This window comes from Panicum hallii, chromosome 5 (assembly GCF_002211085.1).
Source record: "Panicum hallii strain FIL2 chromosome 5, PHallii_v3.1, whole genome shotgun sequence".
In the NCBI taxonomy this organism is placed as follows: Eukaryota; Viridiplantae; Streptophyta; class Magnoliopsida; order Poales; family Poaceae; genus Panicum; species Panicum hallii.
In genome coordinates, this window is record NC_038046.1 from 57922280 (window position 1) to 57947886 (window position 25607).

The following is a 25607-nucleotide window of genomic DNA, read 5'->3' on the forward strand; positions in this document are numbered from 1 at the left end:
CTCGGGCGAACTGATCTGATGCGTCCTGGTTTTCTTTGAATGTGCGCTCCGGCTGCCTGATTGCAAACGCATGGTCAGACGAATGACTGCACTGCATTGCAATTTGCAATAGACAGGCTACCCCATACGGTCACATTGTTCGCATGCGCTGACTCGTCTGACGACCGGTGCGGCGACGGGTAACGACGATACATAGAGTACGATCGCCCGACGGCAGGCGCACGAACTGCAGCGCGCGGATCCCGCAGGCCGGCAGGCCGAGCTGAGTAGCGCTTGGAAGCACACGCGGGGGGCTCGGAAGAAGGCTCCAAAACTCGCCCATCCGGCCGTCGCAAGATGGCGTCCGCGGATCACGGGATCACGTCGCCATCGCGTAACGCGCGCCATGCCGGGTTGCAATGGCTGGCGCGTGCTCCGTCTCTCAGCGGCTTGTTCACACCGATACCGGCTGGAGGCAGCTCGATCAAATCTGCTTGCCCCCGGAAGATACCCGAGAAGCGTGGCCTGCCTTTGTGCCACGACCAGAGACGCGGCGTCAAAGGGTGCATGCATCCCCGCAGATCGCAGGGACAGTTTTTCTCGGAGACAGATGAGACCGCTGCACTGGCCATGCCCGAGGGACCAAGCTTGAGCGTGCCCGCCGGCGCTAGACCTAGGCGCAGGCCTCGTGCGCAGCGGGCGCGGGAACACTGGGCCCTGCCCCTGCACTTGCAACCGGCCGCGCCGCGCTCTTAATGCCGCCACCAGCGGCGCGTCCCAGTCCTCCACGGTGCGCGGCGGCGCGCTCTCGAACTCGCCGATCGGTCACCAGGGGGTGGACGCGCGTCTAGAATCCCCGCGGAGAAACGAAAGCGAGCTTGGGCGCGCTGCCGGCCTCGTTGCTGCAACGCGAGGACGCTCGAGGAGATCGGTGTCCTGGACGTTGTCGACATCGGGGATCCGGGGTACCGTCCACCCCTGAAATAAAATTTTCCAGTCGAATTGGAGACGAAAAATTCTGAAATAAATTATGTAGATGGGGCATGTCATGAAGAAACATCGCATGAGATTCCAGGGTCGTCCGTGATCTGTGCGGGGTGGAAAAAAAATTTCTTTCAATATATATAACCAGTACGGGCTCACACCCCTCCTATTACCTACAGAAAAACGAACCAGACTTCAAGTCGGAACGACCCGTCAACTTGAAATATTTTATTTTATTCTAAAATATTATTACCTCCGCACGAAAAGATAATCCATCCACGCTTGAGTCCACCGCCTGAATCCTACAACGCCAGCACGATCGTACTGTGTCTTTCTTTCTCTCCTCAGAGCGCACGATGTCGTCGTTCCAGCCTCAGGAGAGCGCCGCTGCAGCCCCGAAGCTGTGCGCCGCCGCCTGCTGCGGCTTCTTCGGCAGCCCGGCCACGCACGGCATGTGTTCCGTCTGCTACAAGAAGCACCACGGCATCGTCAGCGGTGGTTCAAGCGCCGCCACGGCGGCGGTGGCGGCGCCCGCCACCGGCATCTGTTTCTCACCCGCTGCAGGCGTCGCTGGAGCCGTCTTACCGCCCTCCTCCGCCGCGCCCGAGGTGCAGCGGCCAAGCCGGTGCGCGGCGTGCTGCAAGAAGGTGGGGATGACGGGGTTCGTGTGCCGGTGCGGGAAGACCTTCTGCGGGAGGCACCGCTACGCGGAGGAGCACGGCTGCGCCTTCGACTTCAAGGGCGCCGGCCGCGATACCATCGCCCGTGCCAACCCGCTCATCAAGGGGGAGAAGCTGCCCGGCAAAATCTGATCGATCGTCGCGGTTGACGCCCCCCGTGCAATGGGTTCTGATGCTACGTTCTCTATGGCCGCTGGCCGGCCCTTGCAGCATCGACTCGTTTATGAGGAGCGTCTGGCTAGATTAATATATGAATGATATGATCAGGGTTTAATTCCGTACGTACTGTTTGTAATTAGCTAATGTTTGAGAAGATGATCAGCATCCATACATTTGAGTTTATTTTTGTCCTCCTTTTCGTCATGTCAAAGATCGTATCTGCTTTCTCGATATGGTTTGTCGCAACGTCAAATTCTGTTATTACTACCAAGTAGTAGTACACTACTACTACACGTACACCTCACACCCTCGATGATTCCGATGACTGAAACTAGTAAGAATTGTATTTTTTGTTCTGCAACAAATAGTTTTCTTTCAAACAGGTGCGGCAATGTTTTGACTTGGTCTTTTCCCGAGTCTGTTGGCAGCTCAACGTTTCCTCCCCACACCCAGATTCTCTCTTCTGCTAGCATAGCCGCCTGTACCGAATGTTTAAGAGGATCAAGAGCAAAAAATGAAAATGAAAAGAGATACGAGCTAGTAGCATACCTATTTCTGCCATTTGGTTCTGACGAGGATCACAAACAGAATAACAGTCTATAACACCGTTCCAATCAACAGATAACAGCCCGACCCAAATCCCCTGAAACAACATACGAAATCAGCGAGTTGCGCTTCGCCGAAGCCAGGAAGCCAAACACCGCTGCGAGGGGCAGGCCGACGAGGTAGTAGCAGCCGATGTTGACGAACGCGACCAAGGACTGCCAACCGGCGCCGATCGCCACCCCGGCGACCATCAACGACAGAGCCTGAATGAATGAAAAGAAACAACTGCGTCTGCGTGCGTCGTCGGTGTTCTCACTGAAACATGCCAACGCGCCGGCCACGTCTTGCAGGCTGCCGCGGCTTCGCCCTGAACGCTGTCATCGACGGCGTGTCCACGGAGGACACGGGCGCGGTCACCAGACACCAGTTCACCACTCGCCACCGGCGGCGACCGAGGCCCTCCAAGAGGAGGCGCTTGGACCTCTCTCAACTGAAGCGGCGGCGGTTCCGTTCACGGCCGGGTATGCGCGCGACAAGGCTAAAGGCTAGTCCCTTCCCACCCTGGCGCCTCCGTCCCGGCGACGCAGCAGGCCGCGGAGGCGTTTGGCGGGAAAGAAAAGGGTCACGGCAGTCCGCAGATCAGCGACGCGGGGATGGCCGCCGGTGAAATAATTTGGCCTTGCGCGTGGCGGTGAGCTCTCTGGTAGCGCTGAGCGCGACGACGGCCGCGAGCTGGGCGAGCGCCATGGCGAGGCACCGAGCGAGTTGCTGAGAAACCTGGACGTGGGGTGGACGGGATTTCATCTACCGTCCGGGGACGATGTCCCGGGTTCGTCGGATCTGTAGCCTACGGCCAAGATGCGACTTGACGACAGCGACACTACGGAGGAGAGCTCTCTCGGCCAAAGCGTAGGCCCATGTTCCCGAGCTCGAGCCGCGCTGGGCCTTTTCGTTAGCTAAGGCCCATATTCTGACGCCGCTGGGCTGCAGCCTCACTTTTCAATGCAGCGGAAGCCACTGCCTCGTCGCCGGCGGTTGGCACGAGCCGGCGATGTCCGATGACATGGACCCGTCTGCACTCAGCGCCTAAAGTAGACAGTTCCCGGCCTACAACTGAAGCTTTGGAGCCTAGGTTTTAATCAAGTAGACAAAAGGCAGAGCGCACTGGATGCCTTGCTTGCGGTGTGCAAAGACGCAAAGCACGATGCAGAGACACGGCGCGCAGGATGGTGCCGTTGCTCGCCACGGATAAAAGCAAAAGAGGAAGCAAAGGGAAGGTCTAGCTAGCACGACGGCGATCCTCAAACGACAAAACTCCACGCTGCAACAGAGCTGGACGGACATTCCAATCGGCGCATGGAAGCATCTCCCAGCACGTTGCACGCGGCTGCTGCCACCGGGGCCAGCGCCGCTCCTCTCGCCCTGCACCGCTGCTGCCGCGGCGGCTCGGGCGCGCCGCGCACCAGGGCTCCCGCCGTGCGCGCCCAGGGGGCGGCGCGGGAACCGGATCCCCGTGCGGTGCCGGTGGAGGGAGGAGGGCCGCCGGCGCTGCCCAAGGCCGCGCTGAGGGTGGGTGCCGGCGTGGCTCTCGCGCTCGCGCTGGGCGGCGCCTCGTGGACGGCGCGCGGCGGGAGTGCCGCCGGCCCTGACCTGCAGCCGGCCATGGTGTGTGCCCTCAACGCCGTCACCGACGGCGCGTCGCGCGCCTCCGCGGAGCGCACCGGCGCCGCGAACATGAAGACGAGCGTGGAAGCGCTCTCGGACTCGCTGTTCCGCCGGGAGGACTCGCCCAGGGACCGCGCCACGCTCATGGACCTCGTCTTCGAGCAAGTCACCAAGGAGGTATGCTTCTCCTTACCTCACGTACAGAATACAGATCACAGCCACCTGCCGATGCTAACGCTATATGGAGCTCGTGTTTGTGGCGTGCGCAGCATATCACCGACAGGGGCAAGCTGACGAGCCTCCTGCAGAAGGAGTTCTCGGCGTCGCGCGACTCCGAGAGGAAGCTTGACCTGGGATTGCTGCTCACTGACGTTCTGATCAATCAGGTAAGTTAACACTTCCACTTGCCACGTGGCATGCATTCATGCTCCCTCCATCAGTGATCTAGCACTTTGTTTTGTCATGCATTGCAGAGAGACTGGCAGAGAGCAAAAGAAGTTTGCCAGCAGCTCACCGGCCGCTACCAACGTGACTCGAGGCCTTACCTTCATCTGGTAATATTCTCACTTCTGTTAAGTTTTCTGAATTTCTTTTTATTCTGAATGTTGCGCTCCATGTTGTTTTCTTCAGGCTGTGATCAACATGATGATGGCAGTGGAAGGCATGCTGTCCCCAGACACGGCCACCACTGACGACATCGAGAAGACGACCAAGAACGCCATGGACGCCTGGAAGGAATTCAAGAACAAGAGCGAGCTGTCCAAGGGGTCAGCAGATTCCACCGCCTGATGTAACACCGTGCTTGCAGTTTGCCTGAAGCCGAAGATTTCTGTTGAGTGCTGACTTATCCTAGTAGTTGCTTGTGATGTTGTTTCAGTTTCAATGCTTGCCACTAAATGTTCTAACGAAGAAAATTATTTTTTACATTGTATGATTATTTACCAAACATTTCTACTCTATCAGAATTACCCTGCAGTATGCCAGTATATGTACACTCATGCAATCTTCAGAAACTTATTCAGCAGACTCCCCCCACATCTTCAGAAGATGTCTCTCACAGCTGCTCCCAGTGATGTCTCTTGAGGATGCCATCCTAGTGACCCCCTGCTTCCCTCCTCCCCGGGCGTCAGGCTTCAAGTTGTGCCGGTACTCGACGGCGATGTGCTCGAACACCTCGACCTCGAACATGTTGATGTTCACCTTGGGGCTCATCTGGTCCCGGACGTAGGCGAAGGCGAGCTGGTCCCGCGGGTTGAACGCCTCCAGCTCGTTGAACAGAAGGCAGGAGAAGAGGTCGCTGGCCAGGCCGTGCCTCCTGATGATGATCGCCGTGTCCGGCACGTCTGCAGCATGAGAGAGAACACGTACAATGATCATGATCCCGTATTCTGATTCCTTTTGTTGCCACACGCTACCATGTAGTAGCATGTGTCATCAATCTTGACCCATTAGCTTCTCATTTTTGTCCATCTTAGTGACATGGTTGAACTGTCAGTTTCAGCTGCTATAGCATCCGTTTCTTCGTTTAATCGAACAAGGTACCAAAACCAATGCAGCCATGTACTTGTGTCCCTGTCTGCATTTCATACCTGATGGATATGGGAGCTTGCTGGGGGACCATGGCTGCAGGCCGTTGGCGCAGTACGTCTCCATCTGCGCCCTGACAGCCTCCACGTCCCCCCACTTGCGCCACCTCGCCGTCGCGACTGCCTCCTCCACGGTGTGCACGTTGAACGGGTGCCTGGACACCGCCATGTCCGCGCCCCTGCCTACGAGGAGCGCGTGCACCAGCAACAGCGGGTCCGCCGTGAGCTGCATCTTGGCGTCAACCCACACGCTGAACCTGGCGTTCGGGAACAGCCGGTGCAGCAGGTGCTTCGCGACGACGCCGTTCATCGCCGGGCTCTCGTAGGGGAGCTCGCCGGCGCGCAGCGTCACCACGCGCCACGCGCCGACCGTGCCGCCGCCGCCGCCGCTGCTCGCGTCCTGTGCCACTGTCAGGATGCCGTGGCGCGCGAGGACCCTGCGCGTGGCGTCGTCGACGAACATGAAGAAGCACGCCGTGGCGAGCGTCCCGGCCCCGAGCCCCATAGGCTGCCGGATCTTGTCGTAGTCGTTGAAGATCGCCGACGCGACCACCACACCCCTGCAGTTCTCCATGGCCAATCTGTCTGAAAATCGTGAACGTTAAAGAACAAAGTAGCATAGTACTAAAAGTATTTGGTAATGTTCTTGGTGATTGCGCTACGACTACTACAAAAGCAAGCACCTGTGACTTGGAACACAGAAGCACTTATATCTGGCTTGCATCCAAAGGGATTATGATTGGCGATCACAAGAAATGATTACGTCACGGTGTGATGCTACTGGAATTTCCAAAGTACGAACATGGTCACGGCAAAAAAAAAATCCCCATCTTTTGATTAGGTCAACAACAATCTCACCAACTTCTGGGATGGGGAATTCCTTGAAGAACCCACAGGGAATCTCCACTTGGTTGTCAGTGTGGCTGAAGAACGATCTCCGCTTCTCGGTCGAGAGGTTCCCTGCAAACGTGTCCCTCCTGCCGCTCTGGTACCGGAGGGCAGGTGATCTGGACGCGGACGCCGAGATGTTGCGGCAGAGGCCATTGATCTCTTCCAAGACAGTCTTGTAGTCTGCCCGAGTAGTGTAAAAGAAACAGAAACACTTTCAGGATCACTCACTACGCACAGAGTGCATGCATGGATGATCGCAACTAGGCAAACAGCAGCAAATTTGACCAAAATTTAATTGGTTGTACAAACATCAAACCAAAATAATGAAAGAAAATCGTCCGAAATTGAGGAAGAATCACTGTGATCAGACGTGCGAAAAAGGTCACAGGGAGGACCCCCGGTCGTTACGATTCGAAGTGACGAAGCATGAGTACGGAAAAGGAGGCACGCCACCGGTGCAGCTCGTCCAGGACGACGGAGCTAGAGACGGAGACCTGCGAAGGCGACGGGGCTGGAGCAGAGCGCGCGCGTGACGGGCAGCGCGTGCTTGTGCTCGCCGTACCCGAGCGGGTACTCGAAGAGCGCCGTCTTCGCAGGGGAGGCACGGGAGGCGAAGAAGGGCAGCTGGAGGCGGGGGCACCGGCGGCCGGGGTCGGAGAAGGAGACGTAGAGCGCGAGCGGGAGCGTGGTGAGGAGGTAGAGCAGCGAGAGGCACAGCAGCTTGGACTCCAGCACCGGCGGGCTCCGCACGCGCACCCACCGCACCATCCCCGGCTTCCGGCGGCGCCGCCTCCTGTGGACGCGGCGTGGACCGTGGAACCGGCGAGCTCAGGCTGCGGAGTGATCGTAGGGGGCGCCGGGTTGTTGGTTGTGGGCGTACGTTGCCACTGGCCTCTGGGTGTGGAGGGCGTTGCCACTTGCCAGTGAGTGACGCGAGTGGCTGCGCCTGCACGGCGTGCGGCGCGGCGAAAGGAGCGCACCTCTCTCTTGCGTTTGGACTTTGGAGTGTTTCCTTAGATCTAGCAAGAAGAACCGTTCTTGGTTGACCAGGGACGAGGCTTCCACCTCGTATTTTCGTTAAGCACATATGCTGACATGCATGATGTGGTTTGTTTACTGCCTGATCGTAGTGGATTAAGTTTTTAAAATTTGGAGCTTCGGTTAGTTTAAGTGCAAGTCGATTCCTTTTGTCAGGTCTTGATCATGCCCCAGGTGGTCTTGACCATGGGACTCGGGTCAGGTCAGTTCATGCTATATTGACATTGAACAATCCAAAACAGTACGTCCTTTGCATGGAAAAATAAAATTGAGCAACAAACTCACCAGCTTCTGGGATGGGGAATTCCTTGAAGAACCCACAGGGAATCTCCACTTGGTTGTCAGTGTGGCTGAAGAACGATCTCCGCTTCTCGGTCGAGAGGTTCCCTGCAAACGTGTCCCTCCTGCCGCTCTGGTACCGGAGGGCAGGTGATCTGGACGCGGACGCCGAGATGTTGCGGCAGAGGCCATTGATCTCTTCCAAGACAGTCTTGTAGTCTGCCCGAGTAGTGTAAAAGAAACAGAAACACTTTCAGGATCACTCACTACGCACAGAGTGCATGCATGGATGATCGCAACTAGGCAAACAGCAGCAAATTTGACCAAAATTTAATTGGTTGTACAAACATCAAACCAAAATAATGAAAGAAAATCGTCCGAAATTGAGGAAGAATCACTGTGATCAGACGTGCGAAAAAGGTCACAGGGAGGACCCCCGGTCGTTACGATTCGAAGTGACGAAGCATGAGTACGGAAAAGGAGGCACGCCACCGGTGCAGCTCGTCCAGGACGACGGAGCTAGAGACGGAGACCTGCGAAGGCGACGGGGCTGGAGCAGAGCGCGCGCGTGACGGGCAGCGCGTGCTTGTGCTCGCCGTACCCGAGCGGGTACTCGAAGAGCGCCGTCTTCGCAGGGGAGGCACGGGAGGCGAAGAAGGGCAGCTGGAGGCGGGGGCACCGGCGGCCGGGGTCGGAGAAGGAGACGTAGAGCGCGAGCGGGAGCGTGGTGAGGAGGTAGAGCAGCGAGAGGCACAGCAGCTTGGACTCCAGCACCGGCGGGCTCCGCACGCGCACCCACCGCACCATCCCCGGCTTCCGGCGGCGCCGCCTCCTGTGGGCGCGGCGTGGACCGTGGAACCGGCGAGCTCAGGCCGCGGAGTGATCGTAGGGGGCGCCGGGTTGTTGGTTGTGGGCGTACGTTGCCACTGGCCTCTGGGTGTGGAGGGCGTTGCCACTTGCCAGTGAGTGACGCGAGTGGCTGCGCCTGCACGGCGTGCGGCGCGGCGAAAGGAGCGCACCTCTCTCTTGCGTTTGGACTTTGGAGTGTTTCCTTAGATCTAGCAAGAAGAACCGTTCTTGGTTGACCAGGGATGAGGCTTCCACCTCGTATTTTCGTTAAGCACATATGCTGACATGCATGATGTGGTTTGTTTACTGCCTGATCGTAGTGGATTAAGTTTTTAAAATTTGGAGCTTCGGTTAGTTTAAGTGCAAGTCGATTCCTTTTGTCAGGTCTTGATCATGCCCCAGGTGGTCTTGACCATGGGACTCGGGTCAGGTCAGTTCATGCTATATTGACATTGAACAATCCAAAACAGTACGTCCTTTGCATGGAAAAATAAAATTGAACAACAAACTCACCAGCTTCTGGGATGGGGAATTCCTTGAAGAACCCACAGGGAATCTCCACTTGGTTGTCAGTGTGGCTGAAGAACGATCTCCGCTTCTCGGTCGAGAGGTTCCCTGCAAACGTGTCCCTCCTGCCGCTCTGGTACCGGAGGGCAGGTGATCTGGACGCGGACGCCGAGATGTTGCGGCAGAGGCCATTGATCTCTTCCAAGACAGTCTTGTAGTCTGCCCGAGTAGTGTAAAAGAAACAGAAACACTTTCAGGATCACTCACTACGCACAGAGTGCATGCATGGATGATCGCAACTAGGCAAACAGCAGCAAATTTGACCAAAATTTAATTGGTTGTACAAACATCAAACCAAAATAATGAAAGAAAATCGTCCGAAATTGAGGAAGAATCACTGTGATCAGACGTGCGAAAAAGGTCACAGGGAGGACCCCCGGTCGTTACGATTCGAAGTGACGAAGCATGAGTACGGAAAAGGAGGCACGCCACCGGTGCAGCTCGTCCAGGACGACGGAGCTAGAGACGGAGACCTGCGAAGGCGACGGGGCTGGAGCAGAGCGTGCGCGTGACGAGCAGCGCGTGCTTGTGCTCGCCGTACCCGAGCGGGTACTCGAAGAGCGCCGTCTTCGCAGGGGAGGCACGGGAGGCGAAGAAGGGCAGCTGGAGGCGGGGGCACCGGCGGCCGGGGTCGGAGAAGGAGACGTAGAGCGCGAGCGGGAGCGTGGTGAGGAGGTAGAGCAGCGAGAGGCACAGCAGCTTGGACTCCAGCACCGGCGGGCTCCGCACGCGCACCCACCGCACCATCCCCGGCTTCCGGCGGCGCCGCCTCCTGTGGGCGCGGCGTGGACCGTGGAACCGGCGAGCTCAGGCCGCGGAGTGATCGTAGGGGGCGCCGGGTTGTTGGTTGTGGGCGTACGTTGCCACTGGCCTCTGGGTGTGGAGGGCGTTGCCACTTGCCAGTGAGTGACGCGAGTGGCTGCGCCTGCACGGCGTGCGGCGCGGCGAAAGGAGCGCACCTCTCTCTTGCGTTTGGACTTTGGAGTGTTTCCTTAGATCTAGCAAGAAGAACCGTACTTGGTTGACCAGGGATGAGGCTTCCACCTCGTATTTTCGTTAAGCACATATGCTGACATGCATGATGTGGTTTGTTTACTGCCTGATCGTAGTGGATTAAGTTTTTAAAATTTGGAGCTTCGGTTAGTTTAAGTGCAAGTCGATTCCTTTTGTCAGGTCTTGATCATGCCCCAGGTGGTCTTGACCATGGGACTCGGGTCAGGTCAGTTCATGCTATATTGACATTGAACAATCCAAAACAGTACGTCCTTTGCATGGAAAAATAAAATTGAACAACAAACTCACCAGCTTCTGGGATGGGGAATTCCTTGAAGAACCCACAGGGAATCTCCACTTGGTTGTCAGTGTGGCTGAAGAACGATCTCCGCTTCTCGGTCGAGAGGTTCCCTGCAAACGTGTCCCTCCTGCCGCTCTGGTACCGGAGGGCAGGTGATCTGGACGCGGACGCCGAGATGTTGCGGCAGAGGCCATTGATCTCTTCCAAGACAGTCTTGTAGTCTGCCCGAGTAGTGTAAAAGAAACAGAAACACTTTCAGGATCACTCACTACGCACAGAGTGCATGCATGGATGATCGCAACTAGGCAAACAGCAGCAAATTTGACCAAAATTTAATTGGTTGTACAAACATCAAACCAAAATAATGAAAGAAAATCGTCCGAAATTGAGGAAGAATCACTGTGATCAGACGTGCGAAAAAGGTCACAGGGAGGACCCCCGGTCGTTACGATTCGAAGTGACGAAGCATGAGTACGGAAAAGGAGGCACGCCACCGGTGCAGCTCGTCCAGGACGACGGAGCTAGAGACGGAGACCTGCGAAGGCGACGGGGCTGGAGCAGAGCGTGCGCGTGACGAGCAGCGCGTGCTTGTGCTCGCCGTACCCGAGCGGGTACTCGAAGAGCGCCGTCTTCGCAGGGGAGGCACGGGAGGCGAAGAAGGGCAGCTGGAGGCGGGGGCACCGGCGGCCGGGGTCGGAGAAGGAGACGTAGAGCGCGAGCGGGAGCGTGGTGAGGAGGTAGAGTAGCGAGAGGCACAGCAGCTTGGACTCCAGCACCGGCGGGCTCCGCACGCGCACCCACCGCACCATCCCCGGCTTCCGGCGGCGCCGCCTCCTGTGGGCGCGGCGTGGACCGTGGAACCGGCGAGCTCAGGCCGCGGAGTGATCGTAGGGGGCGCCGGGTTGTTGGTTGTGGGCGTACATTGCCACTGGCCTCTGGGTGTGGAGGGCGTTGCCACTTGCCAGTGAGTGACGCGAGTGGCTGCGCCTGCACGGCGTGCGGCGCGGCGAAAGGAGCGCACCTCTCTCTTGCGTTTGGACTTTGGAGTGTTTCCTTAGATCTAGCAAGAAGAACCGTTCTTGGTTGACGAGGGACGAGGCTTCCACCTCGTATTTTCGTTAAGCACATATGCTGACATGCATGATGTGGTTTGTTTACTGCCTGATCGTAGTGGATTAAGTTTTTAAAATTTGGAGCTTCGGTTAGTTTAAGTGCAAGTCGATTCCTTTTGTCAGGTCTTGATCATGCCCCAGGTGGTCTTGACCATGGGACTCGGGTCAGGTCAGTTCATGCTATATTGACATTGAACAATCCAAAACAGTACATCCTTTGCATGGAAAAATAAAATTGAACAACAAACTCACCAGCTTCTGGGATGGGGAATTCCTTGAAGAACCCACAGGGAATCTCCACTTGGTTGTCAGTGTGGCTGAAGAACGATCTCCGCTTCTCGGTCGAGAGGTTCCCTGCAAACGTGTCCCTCCTGCCGCTCTGGTACCGGAGGGCAGGTGATCTGGACGCGGACGCCGAGATGTTGCGGCAGAGGCCATTGATCTCTTCCAAGACAGTCTTGTAGTCTGCCCGAGTAGTGTAAAAGAAACAGAAACACTTTCAGGATCACTCACTACGCACAGAGTGCATGCATGGATGATCGCAACTAGGCAAACAGCAGCAAATTTGACCAAAATTTAATTGGTTGTACAAACATCAAACCAAAATAATGAAAGAAAATCGTCCGAAATTGAGGAAGAATCACTGTGATCAGACGTGCGAAAAAGGTCACAGGGAGGACCCCCGGTCGTTACGATTCGAAGTGACGAAGCATGAGTACGGAAAAGGAGGCACGCCACCGGTGCAGCTCGTCCAGGACGACGGAGCTAGAGACGGAGACCTGCGAAGGCGACGGGGCTGGAGCAGAGCGCGCGCGTGACGGGCAGCGCGTGCTTGTGCTCGCCGTACCCGAGCGGGTACTCGAAGAGCGCCGTCTTCGCAGGGGAGGCACGGGAGGCGAAGAAGGGCAGCTGGAGGCGGGGGCACCGGCGGCCGGGGTCGGAGAAGGAGACGTAGAGCGCGAGCGGGAGCGTGGTGAGGAGGTAGAGCAGCGAGAGGCACAGCAGCTTGGACTCCAGCACCGGCGGGCTCCGCACGCGCACCCACCGCACCATCCCCGGCTTCCGGCGGCGCCGCCTCCTGTGGGCGCGGCGTGGACCGTGGAACCGGCGAGCTCAGGCCGCGGAGTGATCGTAGGGGGCGCCGGGTTGTTGGTTGTGGGCGTACGTTGCCACTGGCCTCTGGGTGTGGAGGGCGTTGCCACTTGCCAGTGAGTGACGCGAGTGGCTGCGCCTGCACGGCGTGCGGCGCGGCGAAAGGAGCGCACCTCTCTCTTGCGTTTGGACTTTGGAGTGTTTCCTTAGATCTAGCAAGAAGAACCGTGCTTGGTTGACCAGGGACGAGGCTTTTTGTTAAGCACATATGCTGACATGCATGATGTGGTTTGTTTACTACCTGATCGTAGTGGATTAAGTTTTTAAAATTTGGAGCTTCGGTTAGTTTAAGTGCAAGTCGATTCCTTTTGTCAGGTCTTGATCATGCCCCAGGTGGTCTTGACCATGGGACTCGAGTCAGGTCAGTTCATGCTATATTGACACTGAACAATCCAAAACAGTTCGTCCTTTGCATGGAAATAAAATAAACTGCTGGCAAGCAAATTCAATGCAAAAGCAAAGCAGTGTATTTACTTGAGTTACTTGAGCATCTTTTAGAGCTCACATTATTCATCTGCTGACAAGATACATTACACTACCAGTTTCTCTCATCAAGAAAAAAAAAAGATAAGAGTACTCGATCGAGCAGGCACACTTGTTGTAGATAGATACAGGCTTAGTTGACGTCAGAGCCGACCTTGGCGCCGTCAAAGAGCATCCAGATCTCGTTGACCCTGCCGCTGAACTCGAACGGCGAGTTGTACTGCGCCACGGTGTAGGACGCGCCGCGGCCCTCGTTGACGGCGGCGGCCCACCTGGTCCCCTGCAGGCTGGCGTCGAGCCGCGCGGCCTGCTCGCCGACGTCCGCGTCCGCCACGAAGCCCCCGAACCGGCGCACGGCGGCGTACCTGGCCCCGGCCCAGCGGCGCACGCGCAGGCCCTCGGCCGGCGGCGGGTCCGCCTGGTTCTCGGCCGGCACGTAGAAGCTGACCACGAAGGAGGAGGCGCAGAAGGGCCCGTCGCTCGGCGACACCTCCGTCAGCACCGGCGCCGTCATCTCGATCGTCTCGTTGTAGGCGTTCTTGCCCTGGATGTAGTTGAACAGCCTGCGCGCACACCCCCCATGGGCCCAAGTGTATTCATTCAGCCCAGCGAGCAAAATACAATTAAACTAACCAACTACCAGCACCAGCCCGTTATCTTCTTATGCGGCCCAAAAAGAAAGGCCCCTAGGTGCAGAACCAACTTGGAGGAAACCAACGGGTGTGGTGAGCGAGGTGGAGGAGAGTCAGAGCTTACTGGAGGAAGCCGGCGCGCGTGGCGGCGACGAAGGAGATGTCCTCGATGGGGGCGGTGGAGACCCACATGGCGTCCGTGTACCGCCGGATCTCGAACCCGTTGGCGCTGTCCACCACCTCGTACGCGGGGCACTCGATGCGCTCGCACGTCGGCGGCACCGCGGCCGCCGCGGCGACGGCGAGCAGCGCCGTGGCGGCGACGAGGAGCAGGCTGCTTCTCCGGCGCGCCATGGTTGCTAGTTGCTTCTCTCGCTTGCGCTACTGCTGATTCGGGAGGGTCGTGGAGTGGGATGGGGTGATCGCGTCCCTGCGGCTGGGGATCGAGCGTGATAAATACAGGCACTGGCCTTGCCCGGGCTCAGGATGGTTGCGGCGCAGGCGCTGCCACGTCGCGGGTGTTGGAGCGCTTGGCCACCGTTCGAGTTCCAGAGCTTTGCTCGAGACCTTACCACAAGCGTGAGGTTAACTGCAGAAGCACGTAGAAAGTAGATACTCGTTTTGGTGGTTCCTGAGATTTTTGTTTCTGGTCAGGTTGTCGCATATACACAAGCACGTCTGCAGCTGCTGATTCTAGGGTTTGTTCTTCTTGCCAACTCGGTATTATTTATCTGAAGAGTGAAGACTGATGATGATACAATACCTAGTCACTGCTGCTGATAGTTGCCTACAATATCATCAGAACTACCTGCTGATGATTGGAAAAAAAGGTCTGCTTGTATATATTGTAGTTGCCTACAATATAGATCTGCACTTGAACAACTACGCGGTGTTGTTGGAATCGTTCGTCAGTTTCAGTTTCAGTTTCAAGCCTGGATGCTGCACTGGTAAAGCAAGCAAGGAGCTCATATCCTACACCTCTGAATTCCCCCTCAGTTATATGTATGCTGTTGGAAGTTGGAACGTGTGGGATTGTGGACTCTTGTTCTATCTATTGCTGGCTGTCTCTGTCAAGAGTTTGTTGTTATCCTAGCTGATGCTAATTATCGATCTGCAATTTGTGAATTGACTGAATTGAAGATGATGCTAATTATTGTGTATTCACTTAAGAATTAAGATTATTAAAATAAAAGGTGAAGGGCAGAGAACCTCTGTCGAAGGGGAGGCAAGCTTCCAAAGCTGATGATTGATTCTCGTTTCATCATTCATAAATAGAACATAAATTTAAGCAAACAGTAGCAGCAGTACAGACTTCATTATTCAGAACTGTCGTAGTATAGCAATAACGGCCAGCGCTACTAACTAATACTGTATTAAGCAGGTAGTTTAACCACCATAAAAAGCACTCCACTCCGGTCCTCGCCGCCACCTGAGACTCACTCACCGCTGACGGCGGCGGCGGGCTCCTTGCCGTTGGCGGCGGCGGGCGCCTCCTTGGGCTTGGTCTTGCCGTTGTCTCCCTCCTTGGCGAAGGCGGCGACGGGGAAGGTCCTGCCGAGCCCGGTGGGCGTCTTGAAGGTGATCTTGGACGTGTCGTCCTTCTCGACGAACATGTCGGAGAGGGTGACCCAGATGAGGAGCTCCTTGGTCTTGACTCCCGTCATGCGCTTCATCCTGCGGTCCTCGACGAAGGCGGTGACCTCGGCGGCGTACGAGACCTGGCGCCCGATCTGCCGGAAGGTGTGGGTAAGGGCCTTCCTCTGGCGGAGCCAGACGAAGCCCGTGGACCGGTTGTAACCGACCTCCTCCATGTCGGCGAGCGGGAGCAGGCCCAGCGGGAGGTGCACCTCCGCCAGCAGCTCCGCCGACTTCTCCGCGCACAGCGCCGCGCCGCGGTACACCTCCGCGCCCGCGCGGTGCGCCTCCACGGCCTGCGACCCCATGGCTTTTGTTGACGGATCCGGCGGGCGGCCGAGCGAGCGAGATCAGGCGAGTCCCGGCGGGCTGGGGGTTCCGGCGAGCTGAGGGGCAATGGCAATGCTGGATTGCTGGGGCGGTGGGATTGTGGATTGGGGAGGCCGGGGGAGGAGCCGGGGATTTATAGCGGGGGGGATCGGGTCGGCGGGGGACGGTTGCCGGTTGGGGTGCGGGGGATTTAAGGCGGGGTTTAGTTAATGCGCTGGGCGCGACGTGGTGGGGTGGCCGTGCCGGTGGGGGTTGCCGGGTTGGGTTGGGATCGGCTCGGCTTGGTCTCCGACCTCCGCTACGGGGATGCCGTGTCGGTGTCGTGCTCGGCGGCTGGCCGTGCAGGCAGGCAGTGGTTGCGCGCTAAACCGCGTCGGTTTGGTGCCTTGAAAATTAAGCGACGGGGATCGCCGGACCGGCCTCCCCCTTCGCCTCCGCGTCACCAAGCCGCTGAGCGAACGAGCTGTTCGGGCTCCGCTTGTTTATTACGCTACCCTGTTCCGCTTGTAATGGAACCCGTTGGCCGGAGACTTCGAGGGAGCGCCTGGCGATGCTGCCTCAGAAGGAGATTTGGCATGGAGGCGCTGCCGGCGCCGGCAGCGCGCGACCGCCTGATTCGATGTGTCGTGCCGAGGTCCGGTGTCGATGGTGGCTGGCTGGCTGCCGATTCGCGGCTGCTTTCAGCTACCGACAGTTTCGAACACGCGTGCCGCGCGGATGAAAGCTCCGGGCATTCATGGCAAGTACTGTGACCCCAACCACCAACTGCTCGTCGAGGAGATGCGTGTGCATCTGCGGCCTGCCATCGGCGCGGTGGACCGGTTCTCGGAGCTCAGAAAGGAAAGGAAAAGGGGAGCAGCAGAGGAGCGGCCACGGTGGTGGACTGGTGGTCATCGTGGAGGTGGAGGTTGGATGCGTCGTCGCCGAACCCCAGATAAACCGGCTCTAGATTCCTGATCCAACGGCCAGGAGAAATAGGTCGAGCGAGTTACGGCGACGGCGGCAGGTTCGGCTGGTCCGTTGGACTTGCCTGCCGCTGCCGCGGCCGCTGCTACCCCGCCGATTCCCTCCTGCCGCCGCCCGACCCGCTCCCGGCGTCCTCCGCGCCCGTCGAGCGATGCCACGGAGCGCCATCACCCGGAATCTCGCCTCAAGGTGCAGGCGCATTCCCAATCATCCCCTAACCTCCGGTCACATTTGTGGAACTTCGGGTCTGCATTGCTTACGGCCTGCTCGCTTCCTTGTGGAGGTCTGTTGATCCCTACTGGTCGCAGGTTGGATGATTGGGTCTGCCTGTAGTTGTCGAGCCGTTCGGCTTGTTGTAGGGATCTGTTCGGTTAGGTTGGTTTCCAGCTTCGATTGACAATGTCAGGGGTTGGACCTGGAAGATGTTTTGATCACTAAAAGAAGTTACTTTGGTCTCTATGACTTTAGAACCCAAATTAATATGGTGTGTTCTACACACTACTGCTACTATTTTAGCCTGAACTTCATATTCAGGATACTGATTGTTTTGCATCTGACCTTGGCAAAGTAAATCTGGACAATTTTTCTCCTCAGCAGTAAAAACAGCTCATCTCATCACTGACTTTGTGAGTCAAAATATAGAAAGAACCACTAGAGTTTGTATTTGTTATGCGCAGATATGTTCGAAAAATTTAAGTTCATTTCAGTTGATATGACACTAGGTAGCAGCTTTTACGCATACAAGTGCAAATGATGAATTGTGGCCCAGTTCTCAAATTTGTATCTATGTGAGGGACTTTTCACTTGCATCCTGGTCTATGCAGTTTTATTGCTTGGTGATATACAATTTCATTCATAGGAAACCTGATTTTTTTCCCTATACATCTTATCCGATATTGATTACTCAAACCAGCGTTTAAGTCTGCAGAACAGAGATAGTATAACCTTGGCCATCTCTATATGGTTTTGTACAGTACTTTCCTAAAAAAAATGTACCTCCCATTTTCTCCTAAGCAGCAAATGTTCTTCATGATTCCACCAAGTTTCACAATTCCGTAACCTGCGGCCATGGATCACAAATGGGAACAGACCATGCAAAGGTGCCAATCAGCAGCCACTCCTCTAGTTATTGGTATTCTTAAGGGAAAAGGAACCCTTGCTCTTTGCATAGTTGATGTCATCGATGAGCTTCCATGATCAAGACTCCATAAGAAACAAATGGTCACCATCTCGAATAACTGTGATATCATCAATTTCTGCAAATTCTTGATTGAATAGTTTGATAGGACAAAAACCCATAAACTTCTGACCTGCACCACAAAATTGCAGGATAAGATAGTATGGTATTGACTGTTCTAGGAATTTCCCACTGATAGTATATGGTATTGGTTAATGGTTACGGGCCCCCATCACACTTAAACCAACACAAATACAGCTAGATATTCTCGTGTCAGTCCAGTTATCCAGATAATGCATGTACAGTGTCAACTTCAAACAATCAATGTTGAATAGTTGTGTGGTAGCTGTTGGGATGCAATAGAATACATGGCATTGTACCATAAACTCTATTGAAAGAAAAATATCTTTTGGTTAGCACATTACCCACTGGGTTTATTTTGTTGATTAAAACAGCATTAAGATGTTCAGTTGTCTTGGTTATTTCTGATTTCACAAAAAACGTATTGCCTACTGAGATTTAGTTCTGTAATTATTAGTCATTCTTGCACAACTTAAACTTCAAATGTTTCTCTAACACGCAAGTAAAAGTTGTATGCAGCGCTGGCTGCAGCCTGGCAGTGATTTTGTGGATCAATACTTTGTCTTACCTCACCATTTTGTTTTGGTTTCACTTTGTTCAGAAAGGTCATTTTAATTTTGTATAAAATGAAAATTAAAATACTACAACAATAAGCAATGTGAAACCTAGGCTCTCCTAACATATGGCAGCTGGAATGACTTCTCAAGGAAGCTCACCTCCTTTTGTATTTAGAAGTTAGATGCCATAGCTCCTTTTGGACTTCTGTGAGCTCTCCTATAGTCTCATGGATGCCTTTAATGGTAATGATATGCATGAGTTGAAGAATACTTACTCGCTACAGTGAATAATTCATCCATAGATCCTGGTAGATTTATAACTTTTGCACATGGGACCTTCAAATTTGTGTTCTTCTGTGAATACCCATGAATCGTCACTCTTTTATTTTCTGTAACCACAGAACCACCATCCTTATATGAACATGTGCCACCTTCTGTGTACTTATCAGTTATCTCCTGAAGGTCCTCAGGCACCGAGAATGCAAGTATCTTATCAGGGATCCTTGACTGCCTGATTTTTGTGTGTTCCTTTGTGTTTTGGGTAATGACACGAGCCTTTTCAGATCCAGTGATGCTACTATCAGTCAACTTCGGTTGATGAACGTCCGCCTTTCCTTTGTCCATAGACTCTGTACACATCGTTTTTGTAGGAATATGTTTCTCTATGCCTCCACTTTTAGCATTCAAATAATTGATTCTGTTGCAGTCACTGTGATTTGCAGTCTTATGAAGTGGTTCATGTCTATCTGTTTCTTCAAGTTTTTTACAGTGCTCATCTCCGCAACACGATGTTAATCTTCCTTTTCCTTCTGATTCATTTTCTTGACTGACTTGGTTGAAGGTGGAACAACTATTATACTTTCTGAAGTGTTGATTATGCATTGATTTGGCCATGAACACAGCGGAGAATATTGGATCTCTGCCTATTTTCTGTCAAATGATGAATAATAACATCAATTTCTTTTCCTGCATAAACAAGTGAATTATATAACACAATATCATGATTATATCAAATGATAAACACCTGGAATATATTGCTCAGTACAATTTGTTCATCTTCTTTGTTATCCCCAATAACAGTTTTTAGCACTGTTGTGCTCACCCTCAGGAGTTGTGAAACTTTGGTTGTACAGACTGTAAATGGCTGGGGGACATTGCAGAGAGCCCCGATTTCACCAAATATTTCACCAGTGGACAGTACTCCCTGAACCTGCATTTTTTTAGTGATGCACTTTAAAATTTTAAATGTTCCTTTTCTATTAATGTAAATGAACATGTGATAATTCATACCTTTTCACCCTCATCCATCTCAATCCGCTCTTCCTGCCAAAGAAGGTAACAAAATGATAATATACATGGATGTTACATATGACAGAAAAAATGGTAATGTTCAAAACTACAGATGTACTAACCACCGCTCCTGAAACTAATATGTAAACATCTGTCGGCGCTTCATTTTGTAATATGACAAGTTCTCTGGGTGGAAAGTACTCTGTTTCCATTGCAGTCACCTACAAAGAGACGACAATTCGTGAGCATTCATTTGTTTTCATATTTATTGGATACATTCTTCATTTCCTCTAGCATAGCAAAGTAGTTTTCTTGTGCATCATACCAGTTGGAGCATGCAAGTAAAAGAAACACCACGGAAAAGATAGACTTTTTCGATGATGGGGAAGAATAAATGGTATGCTATGCTTGATCGGATTCCTTTTGGGAGACTGTCCAAAGTTTCCTTCTGTTTCAGACCCTCTGTCTTATACCTTAGGCAGATATGAGCTAGCATTTCATCCCTTATGTGTTTAGGTAACTGATTTCTTGCAGCAAACTGGGAAGCAGCATGGATTGTGTCTCTCTGCACCATTGGAGAAAGGAAATATCAAGAAATTTTAGAGAAACCGACAACAACACTGAAACAAAAGGTATATCATTCATGTATATGTTTATGCATTATAAGTGGAGTTTTAATCTATGTTTACTTTACAGGCATGATCCTGGAGTACTAAACGATTGGAAATCTAGGCATGACAGTTACAAGTAGGAATGCAAGTTTCATTTCTTTTGGATCATTTGGTCAACCTAAATTTGATAAAATGAACTACAGTGACATTCCATGTAATTAAGTTAGGGGAGAGAAATTAACTAAAATAGCAAGTCAAAATAATTTATTAGCCGACGAAAAAACACCATTAGGTACCCACTTGCACGCCTTGTTACAAGTGTATAGAGAAGGTAATTTTTTTCTGAGTTATCCTGGCATTAATACCTGAGATGCATATGCTTTACAATAGAATCAATCTAGCAATTGAACTCTTCTTTTTATTCATTTTCTACTTCCATCCTTTTGCTTAAGTTATGCAAAGTAGTAATATCAACATCACCAGAATTATAAAAAGATTAGCTGATGGTGTTTCGAAGGGAACGTACAAAATTTCTGGTACGGCAACTTCCCTGGACAACCAGGTTTGTCATGTTACCTATGATGTATGCTGTCAGTCCCAGATTAAAGAGCATGTAGCATGTACTAAATAGCATCTCTCTTGGATTCTCTGCATGCAAGTCCCCATAACCAGTTGTTGTGAGTGTTGTAATGGCCCAATAAATTGATGTAACGTATCTAACCCATAGGCTCTCTGATCTGTAGTTTGGTATTGCTGCTCCTATCCAGGTTCTCACTGGATTAGGATATCTATCAGCTATTAAGTAATTGAAGCATCCTGCACAATGTACTGCAAAAAGAGTAACCTGCAGAATTTACTCAAAAGTACCGAGTAAGTTTCTTCTATGGAGGCATATATGTTGATTTGTATCATGTCTGAGGGAACATACACACTTACAGAAATTAGTTTGATGCATCTTATCCAGTAGTAGTTCAATCTGATATCCTTTTCAATCCTAGAAGAGATTAGTTTCCCTATTAGTTCTCAGCCATCTCATTTCCAAGTCTTGATTCCAAAATTCATACCTGGCAAATAAAGCACTGAGGCGTCGGAGGCGCCATAACCGAAGCATGCCAAGCATCCTATAGGCAAGGCCATTTGCATGTTTTTTAAATAGTAGCCCAAATGGTTGATATGGAATTGTTGAACAAACGTCAAATATGAACCACGAGGAGATATATCTGCATACAGTCTATTATGAGTTTCATGATAACTGTTATTTTTGTACATGTTCCCACTATTAGGTATAACATAGTTAAGATGGAGGTGCTGACCTAGCTGCAATCCTTTTTGGATTATCCACTAGAAGATACGATTTCTGATCCAGATATGCTATAAAAAAAGTGAGAATGATATCTATTGCGAAGATGCTATCGACAATGTTCTCAACAAGAAAAAGTTCCCACGAGAGATATCTCAGAAATGCTAGTTCAAATGGGCAGATCCATGCTGAGTAAACAACAAGAACAAGCAACAACGTCTCCCAGATTCTGATGAGGTATGGCAAGCAAGTAAGATAAGTATTTCTGTACTCATTCACAAGAGTTGGAAGTAAATGCAATGAGTTTACCTGTAACGCGGATCATAAGGAGAAATGATGAATTTCCTCAACTTGATAGATTGGTTTGCTCTTGCTCCTAGAGATGGGAGTAGATCATTGTGGAATATATTGCTAACATCTTCCATTGGAGTATTTAACTCAAACAATGGTATACCAAGGTTGATATCCTTGTGCTATTTCTGTTGCAGAGTGATAGTTGTGAATGCGCTGCATAAATAAGAGTTTGGTTTGGCTGCAAGAAAGAATAGGATCAATAAACATGGAAGTATGATATTTGATGTGGACTTCATTAGAAAGTGACGTGTTTTTATCTCTTTATTTCTGTACAAATAAATGGTCTAGGCTATCTGCTCGTGGTGTTTAGTTAGCTATGAATGTTGTCTGCCAGTTTTCTGTGATGTATCACCTATTAGGCGCGATGCACAAATTTCATGGAGTGACTGATGGATATAATCATCCACTAATAGAATTTAAATGTGCTTTTGAGAATGTAATAAACTTTAATTCGTCTACTATGGTGTTTATAGGGGATTGTTAGTAGCATAAGAAAGTTGTTCTTAACACAAATAGTTCGTCATGCTTTTCTGTGTAAAGGCATACCCATTTTTTATGACCTATGGGATACGAAATATGTGCATGGAATAAACTGGGGAAACTTCTGGCATCTGAAAAATGCATGAATTAAATGAAATATTACATCTGAAAGTGTAGATATTGATGTGCAAGCTTACCACTGCTGATTTCTTGTTATGATTCATGCCACGGAGGTCTGAAATAGTAACAAAGGTGGAATTATTGTAATTCTCATCATGAACAACTTTTTTTTTCACACAAGCTATCCTATGAGTTTGCACATAAAAATGGCAAGACATAAGACAATGGGGAATTAAATTGTATAATTTCTTCTTTGCAAATTTGCATGTACTTTCATGCACCTATCTTGCAATGCACGGCTATTATTGGAGCATTATAGTGACAATTCATGCTTATTTTCCTTTGCAGGTGTGCTGGTTACAGAAAATTTAGACAAGGCTGTGTCAATGAAGCTGTGTGTGACAACTAATAATAAAAAAGGAGGTTCCTTTCTTGGAGAGTGAAGAAATTGTTCAGATTAGATGACTTTGGTCTGGGCGTTCGGCCTTCCTCACAAGTCACAACCCACTAACTGCCTTCCAGATGCTGATCTTTTGTCACAGGCTGCCTGTGGGTGTGCACCTTTGCTAGAAGCCTGGCTCAAGACTTGGCTGACATTTGTTGTACCTTTTACTTCATCACATGTAGCTAACTCGTGATCCTGGATTCTAGAGATGAGCACCTGGAAATGAAAATGTTGATTGGTGAAGAATGAAGATAACTCACGGGGTTCTCGCCTCTTCTCATTGCTGCTAAATTGCAGCTTCCATGTTATCACCCAGCAATATATCCTACTAGATTAAGTTTCTGTTCTACAAGTTGCACTTAAATGGAACTCTTCAAAACGAATATAACTGGCTATTGATCAAGACCGTGGTAGTCGTATTCTTTATTGATGAAAAAGATTGAATTAGGGAAAGCCATGAACCCCTTTTTGCCAGATCATGGCATGAACGGAGGGCAAACAAGAAACGGCACCTGGCATGGTTACCTTAGAATCGTACCGTAACCCCTGTTGTTCGACATATTAGTACTTTCTCTTTCTCTTTTTTCTTTGTTTGCAATCAGGCTGTTTAATTTGAAGCTAGAAGTTACCAAATTTTGACAGGTTTGGGCCTACTGCATACATCTAATAAAAATTGGGAGATTTGCCCATTTTTATTTGTCAGTTTCAGGTTTGCCAAGTTCTGTGACCAAGCTTTGGTGGGTTCAAATTTTGGTAAAATCGAAGAACTGACTTGGAGACTGCAGATGCTAAGTTCCAGACAGCTTTTCCTGTTTTTCGCCTCGATGCCGTCATATAAAAATGGAAACGGAATATTCTAGCATATAATGCCATGGGAGCTCAATTTATTTCTCTGTCGTACCTCCTTGTTTTTCTCCCTTTTAGGATAAAGACGACGAGGCATTGTGCTGTCAAAATATTTATCACCAGAGACGAGAAATGATAGGTTACTGAAATTGGAGACCTGATCATCGCCTGAAACCTCCAACATCAACAGCTTGCTTTTTTCTTTCAGTAGAAAAACGCATCCAATGGTAAAGAAAGCATGTTTTCTTCATACATGAATGCACCGTGACTCGTATCGTCACACCAACCAAACATTCAGGTTCTGATACTAATTTGGTTCAATCTGCACAGTTCCTGCGGCATCTGGGACAAAAAAAAAATGCTTGGTGTCCAAACACCGTGCACCAGCCGATAACATCAAGAGCTCGCTCCAGAAGTCTGGCGCCAATTCCATACTGAGGTTGCTGCGTTCTGGACATCTTTCAGAGTTATGGATTTGTTTTCTGGACATCTTTCAGAGTTTTGGATTTGTTTGCAGTCCTGAGGAATCCAACGTTAACAGCTCTAAAGCACTGCATTTGAGGCAAAACAAATGAACCGGGAATCGATGTTTTAGTACCTGGCAGTTGATTATACATGTCCAATTCTGATCATGATAGCAAATGTCCTCCAACCAATGCCATGACTCAACTGAATGATGAAACGAAATATCTGCAGCCGTTGCTGATGGCTCAACGAGCAATGCCACTTCGGTTGGGTGTAGCTGAAGATGAAATCTGGAGGACCAAACGTTTCAGCCTAACCAGTACCAATACCTCCATCCAGCACTTCGATTAATCTGATGAGCGCAGCGAGGAGCCACAGCCAACACTCCTGAATCAGGGACGATGAATTCCACCGCGGCACAGTGGCGACTCCGGCATCCCGGTGGGCGTCGGCGACCCAGATTGAGCGGAGAGGATTATCGCAGCTCGACGACTTGGCTCAGTCACCGGTGAGCTCCAGGCCTCCAGGATGTCTCCGGCTGTGTTGGAAGAGAGGAAGGCTAAGCGCACTGGGCTGGGCATGGTTGAAATGCGGCGGCTGGCCGGACTTATCCTAAAAAGGAACAACGAAGACCATGGTCGGCGGAGGATGGAGGCGGTCTGAGCACCGAGGTGGGTCGGGGGACTGCTCGGAGCCGCCATGGCCATGGCGACGGCGGGTTGAAGCTCCTCCCCTGTCCGATCCGGCGATCCCTGCCTCGATCCAACGGGAATACTGACGGTTGATTGCGGTCAACATGTGTCTCGAAATATTATCAAAAAGCTCCCCGAAATGGATCGCAGTTTTTATCCTAAATTCTACGTATAACCCCTAGATAGGATCGTAATTATTAATCGCGATTCAAATATTTATATAAAACCCCGGATCGGATCGTAATTATTAATCGCGATCCAAATTTTTACATAAAACCTCCTAAATCGGATCTCGATTATTAATCGCGATCCGAATTTTTACACCAAACCCCCTAGATTGGAATCGCGATCCGAAGTTTTGC

General features: G+C 51.6%; 7 protein-coding genes and 2 long non-coding RNA genes across 10 annotated transcripts; 4 read left to right on the plus strand and 5 right to left on the minus strand.

Moving 5' to 3' along the window:
- Window positions 1–1319: 1319 nt before the first annotated feature.
- On the plus strand, window positions 1320–1775 carry LOC112892867 (zinc finger A20 and AN1 domain-containing stress-associated protein 5-like). Its single transcript, XM_025959969.1, has one exon. It carries the CDS (start codon window positions 1320–1322, stop codon window positions 1773–1775), a length of 456 nt encoding a protein of 151 aa, XP_025815754.1.
- A 1928-nt stretch (window positions 1776–3703) lies between these two features.
- On the plus strand, window positions 3704–5159 carry LOC112894831. 2 transcript variants are annotated; one of them, XM_025962653.1, is made up of 5 exons: window positions 3704–4190; window positions 4283–4399; window positions 4487–4567; window positions 4644–4844; window positions 5039–5159. In XM_025962653.1, exons 1-4 carry the CDS (start codon window positions 3705–3707, stop codon window positions 4800–4802), a joined length of 843 nt encoding a protein of 280 aa, XP_025818438.1. In that variant the 5' UTR covers window position 3704; the 3' UTR covers window positions 4803–4844; window positions 5039–5159. The 2 variants fall into 2 exon arrangements, with proteins under 2 accessions (XP_025818438.1, XP_025818437.1); XM_025962652.1 differs by lacking the exon at window positions 5039–5159 and having other exon boundaries at window positions 4644–4937.
- LOC112894830 lies at window positions 4997–8796 on the minus strand. Its single transcript, XM_025962651.1, has 4 exons — window positions 8341–8796; window positions 7814–8026; window positions 5603–6184; window positions 4997–5356 (listed from the first exon to the last, which is right to left on the minus strand). The coding sequence occupies exons 1-4, from the start codon at window positions 8612–8614 to the stop codon at window positions 5028–5030; spliced, it is 1398 nt and encodes a 465-aa protein (XP_025818436.1). The 5' UTR covers window positions 8615–8796; the 3' UTR covers window positions 4997–5027.
- A 271-nt stretch (window positions 8797–9067) lies between these two features.
- LOC112892868 lies at window positions 9068–12682 on the minus strand. Its single transcript, XM_025959970.1, has 4 exons — window positions 12409–12682; window positions 11882–12094; window positions 10526–10738; window positions 9068–9382 (listed from the first exon to the last, which is right to left on the minus strand). The coding sequence occupies exons 1-4, from the start codon at window positions 12680–12682 to the stop codon at window positions 9093–9095; spliced, it is 990 nt and encodes a 329-aa protein (XP_025815755.1). The 3' UTR covers window positions 9068–9092.
- A 568-nt stretch (window positions 12683–13250) lies between these two features.
- LOC112893545 (heme-binding protein 2) lies at window positions 13251–14335 on the minus strand. Its single transcript, XM_025960939.1, has 2 exons — window positions 14021–14335; window positions 13251–13827 (listed from the first exon to the last, which is right to left on the minus strand). The coding sequence occupies exons 1-2, from the start codon at window positions 14248–14250 to the stop codon at window positions 13398–13400; spliced, it is 660 nt and encodes a 219-aa protein (XP_025816724.1). The 5' UTR covers window positions 14251–14335; the 3' UTR covers window positions 13251–13397.
- Window positions 14336–15124: 789 nt separating this feature from the next.
- Window positions 15125–16008, minus strand: LOC112893546. Its single transcript, XM_025960940.1, has one exon. The coding sequence runs from the start codon at window positions 15837–15839 to the stop codon at window positions 15333–15335; it is 507 nt and encodes a 168-aa protein (XP_025816725.1). The 5' UTR covers window positions 15840–16008; the 3' UTR covers window positions 15125–15332.
- A 1993-nt stretch (window positions 16009–18001) lies between these two features.
- LOC112893541 (potassium channel KAT2-like) lies at window positions 18002–25314 on the minus strand. The gene is made up of 13 exons (XM_025960934.1): window positions 24687–25314; window positions 22875–22912; window positions 22153–22375; window positions 21857–22072; window positions 21608–21763; window positions 21480–21537; window positions 21070–21387; window positions 20258–20497; window positions 20055–20153; window positions 19933–19965; window positions 19667–19852; window positions 18918–19572; window positions 18002–18137 (listed from the first exon to the last, which is right to left on the minus strand). The coding sequence occupies exons 3-13, from the start codon at window positions 22266–22268 to the stop codon at window positions 18025–18027; spliced, it is 2190 nt and encodes a 729-aa protein (XP_025816719.1). The 5' UTR covers window positions 22269–22375; window positions 22875–22912; window positions 24687–25314; the 3' UTR covers window positions 18002–18024.
- LOC112893548 lies at window positions 20148–21030 on the plus strand. Its single transcript, XR_003228845.1, has 3 exons — window positions 20148–20329; window positions 20467–20564; window positions 20629–21030. It is a non-coding gene; the product is annotated as an uncharacterized LOC112893548 (long non-coding RNA).
- LOC112893547 lies at window positions 21311–23488 on the plus strand. The gene is made up of 3 exons (XR_003228844.1): window positions 21311–21413; window positions 21827–22080; window positions 23146–23488. It is a non-coding gene; the product is annotated as an uncharacterized LOC112893547 (long non-coding RNA).
- Window positions 25315–25607: the final 293 nt, after the last annotated feature.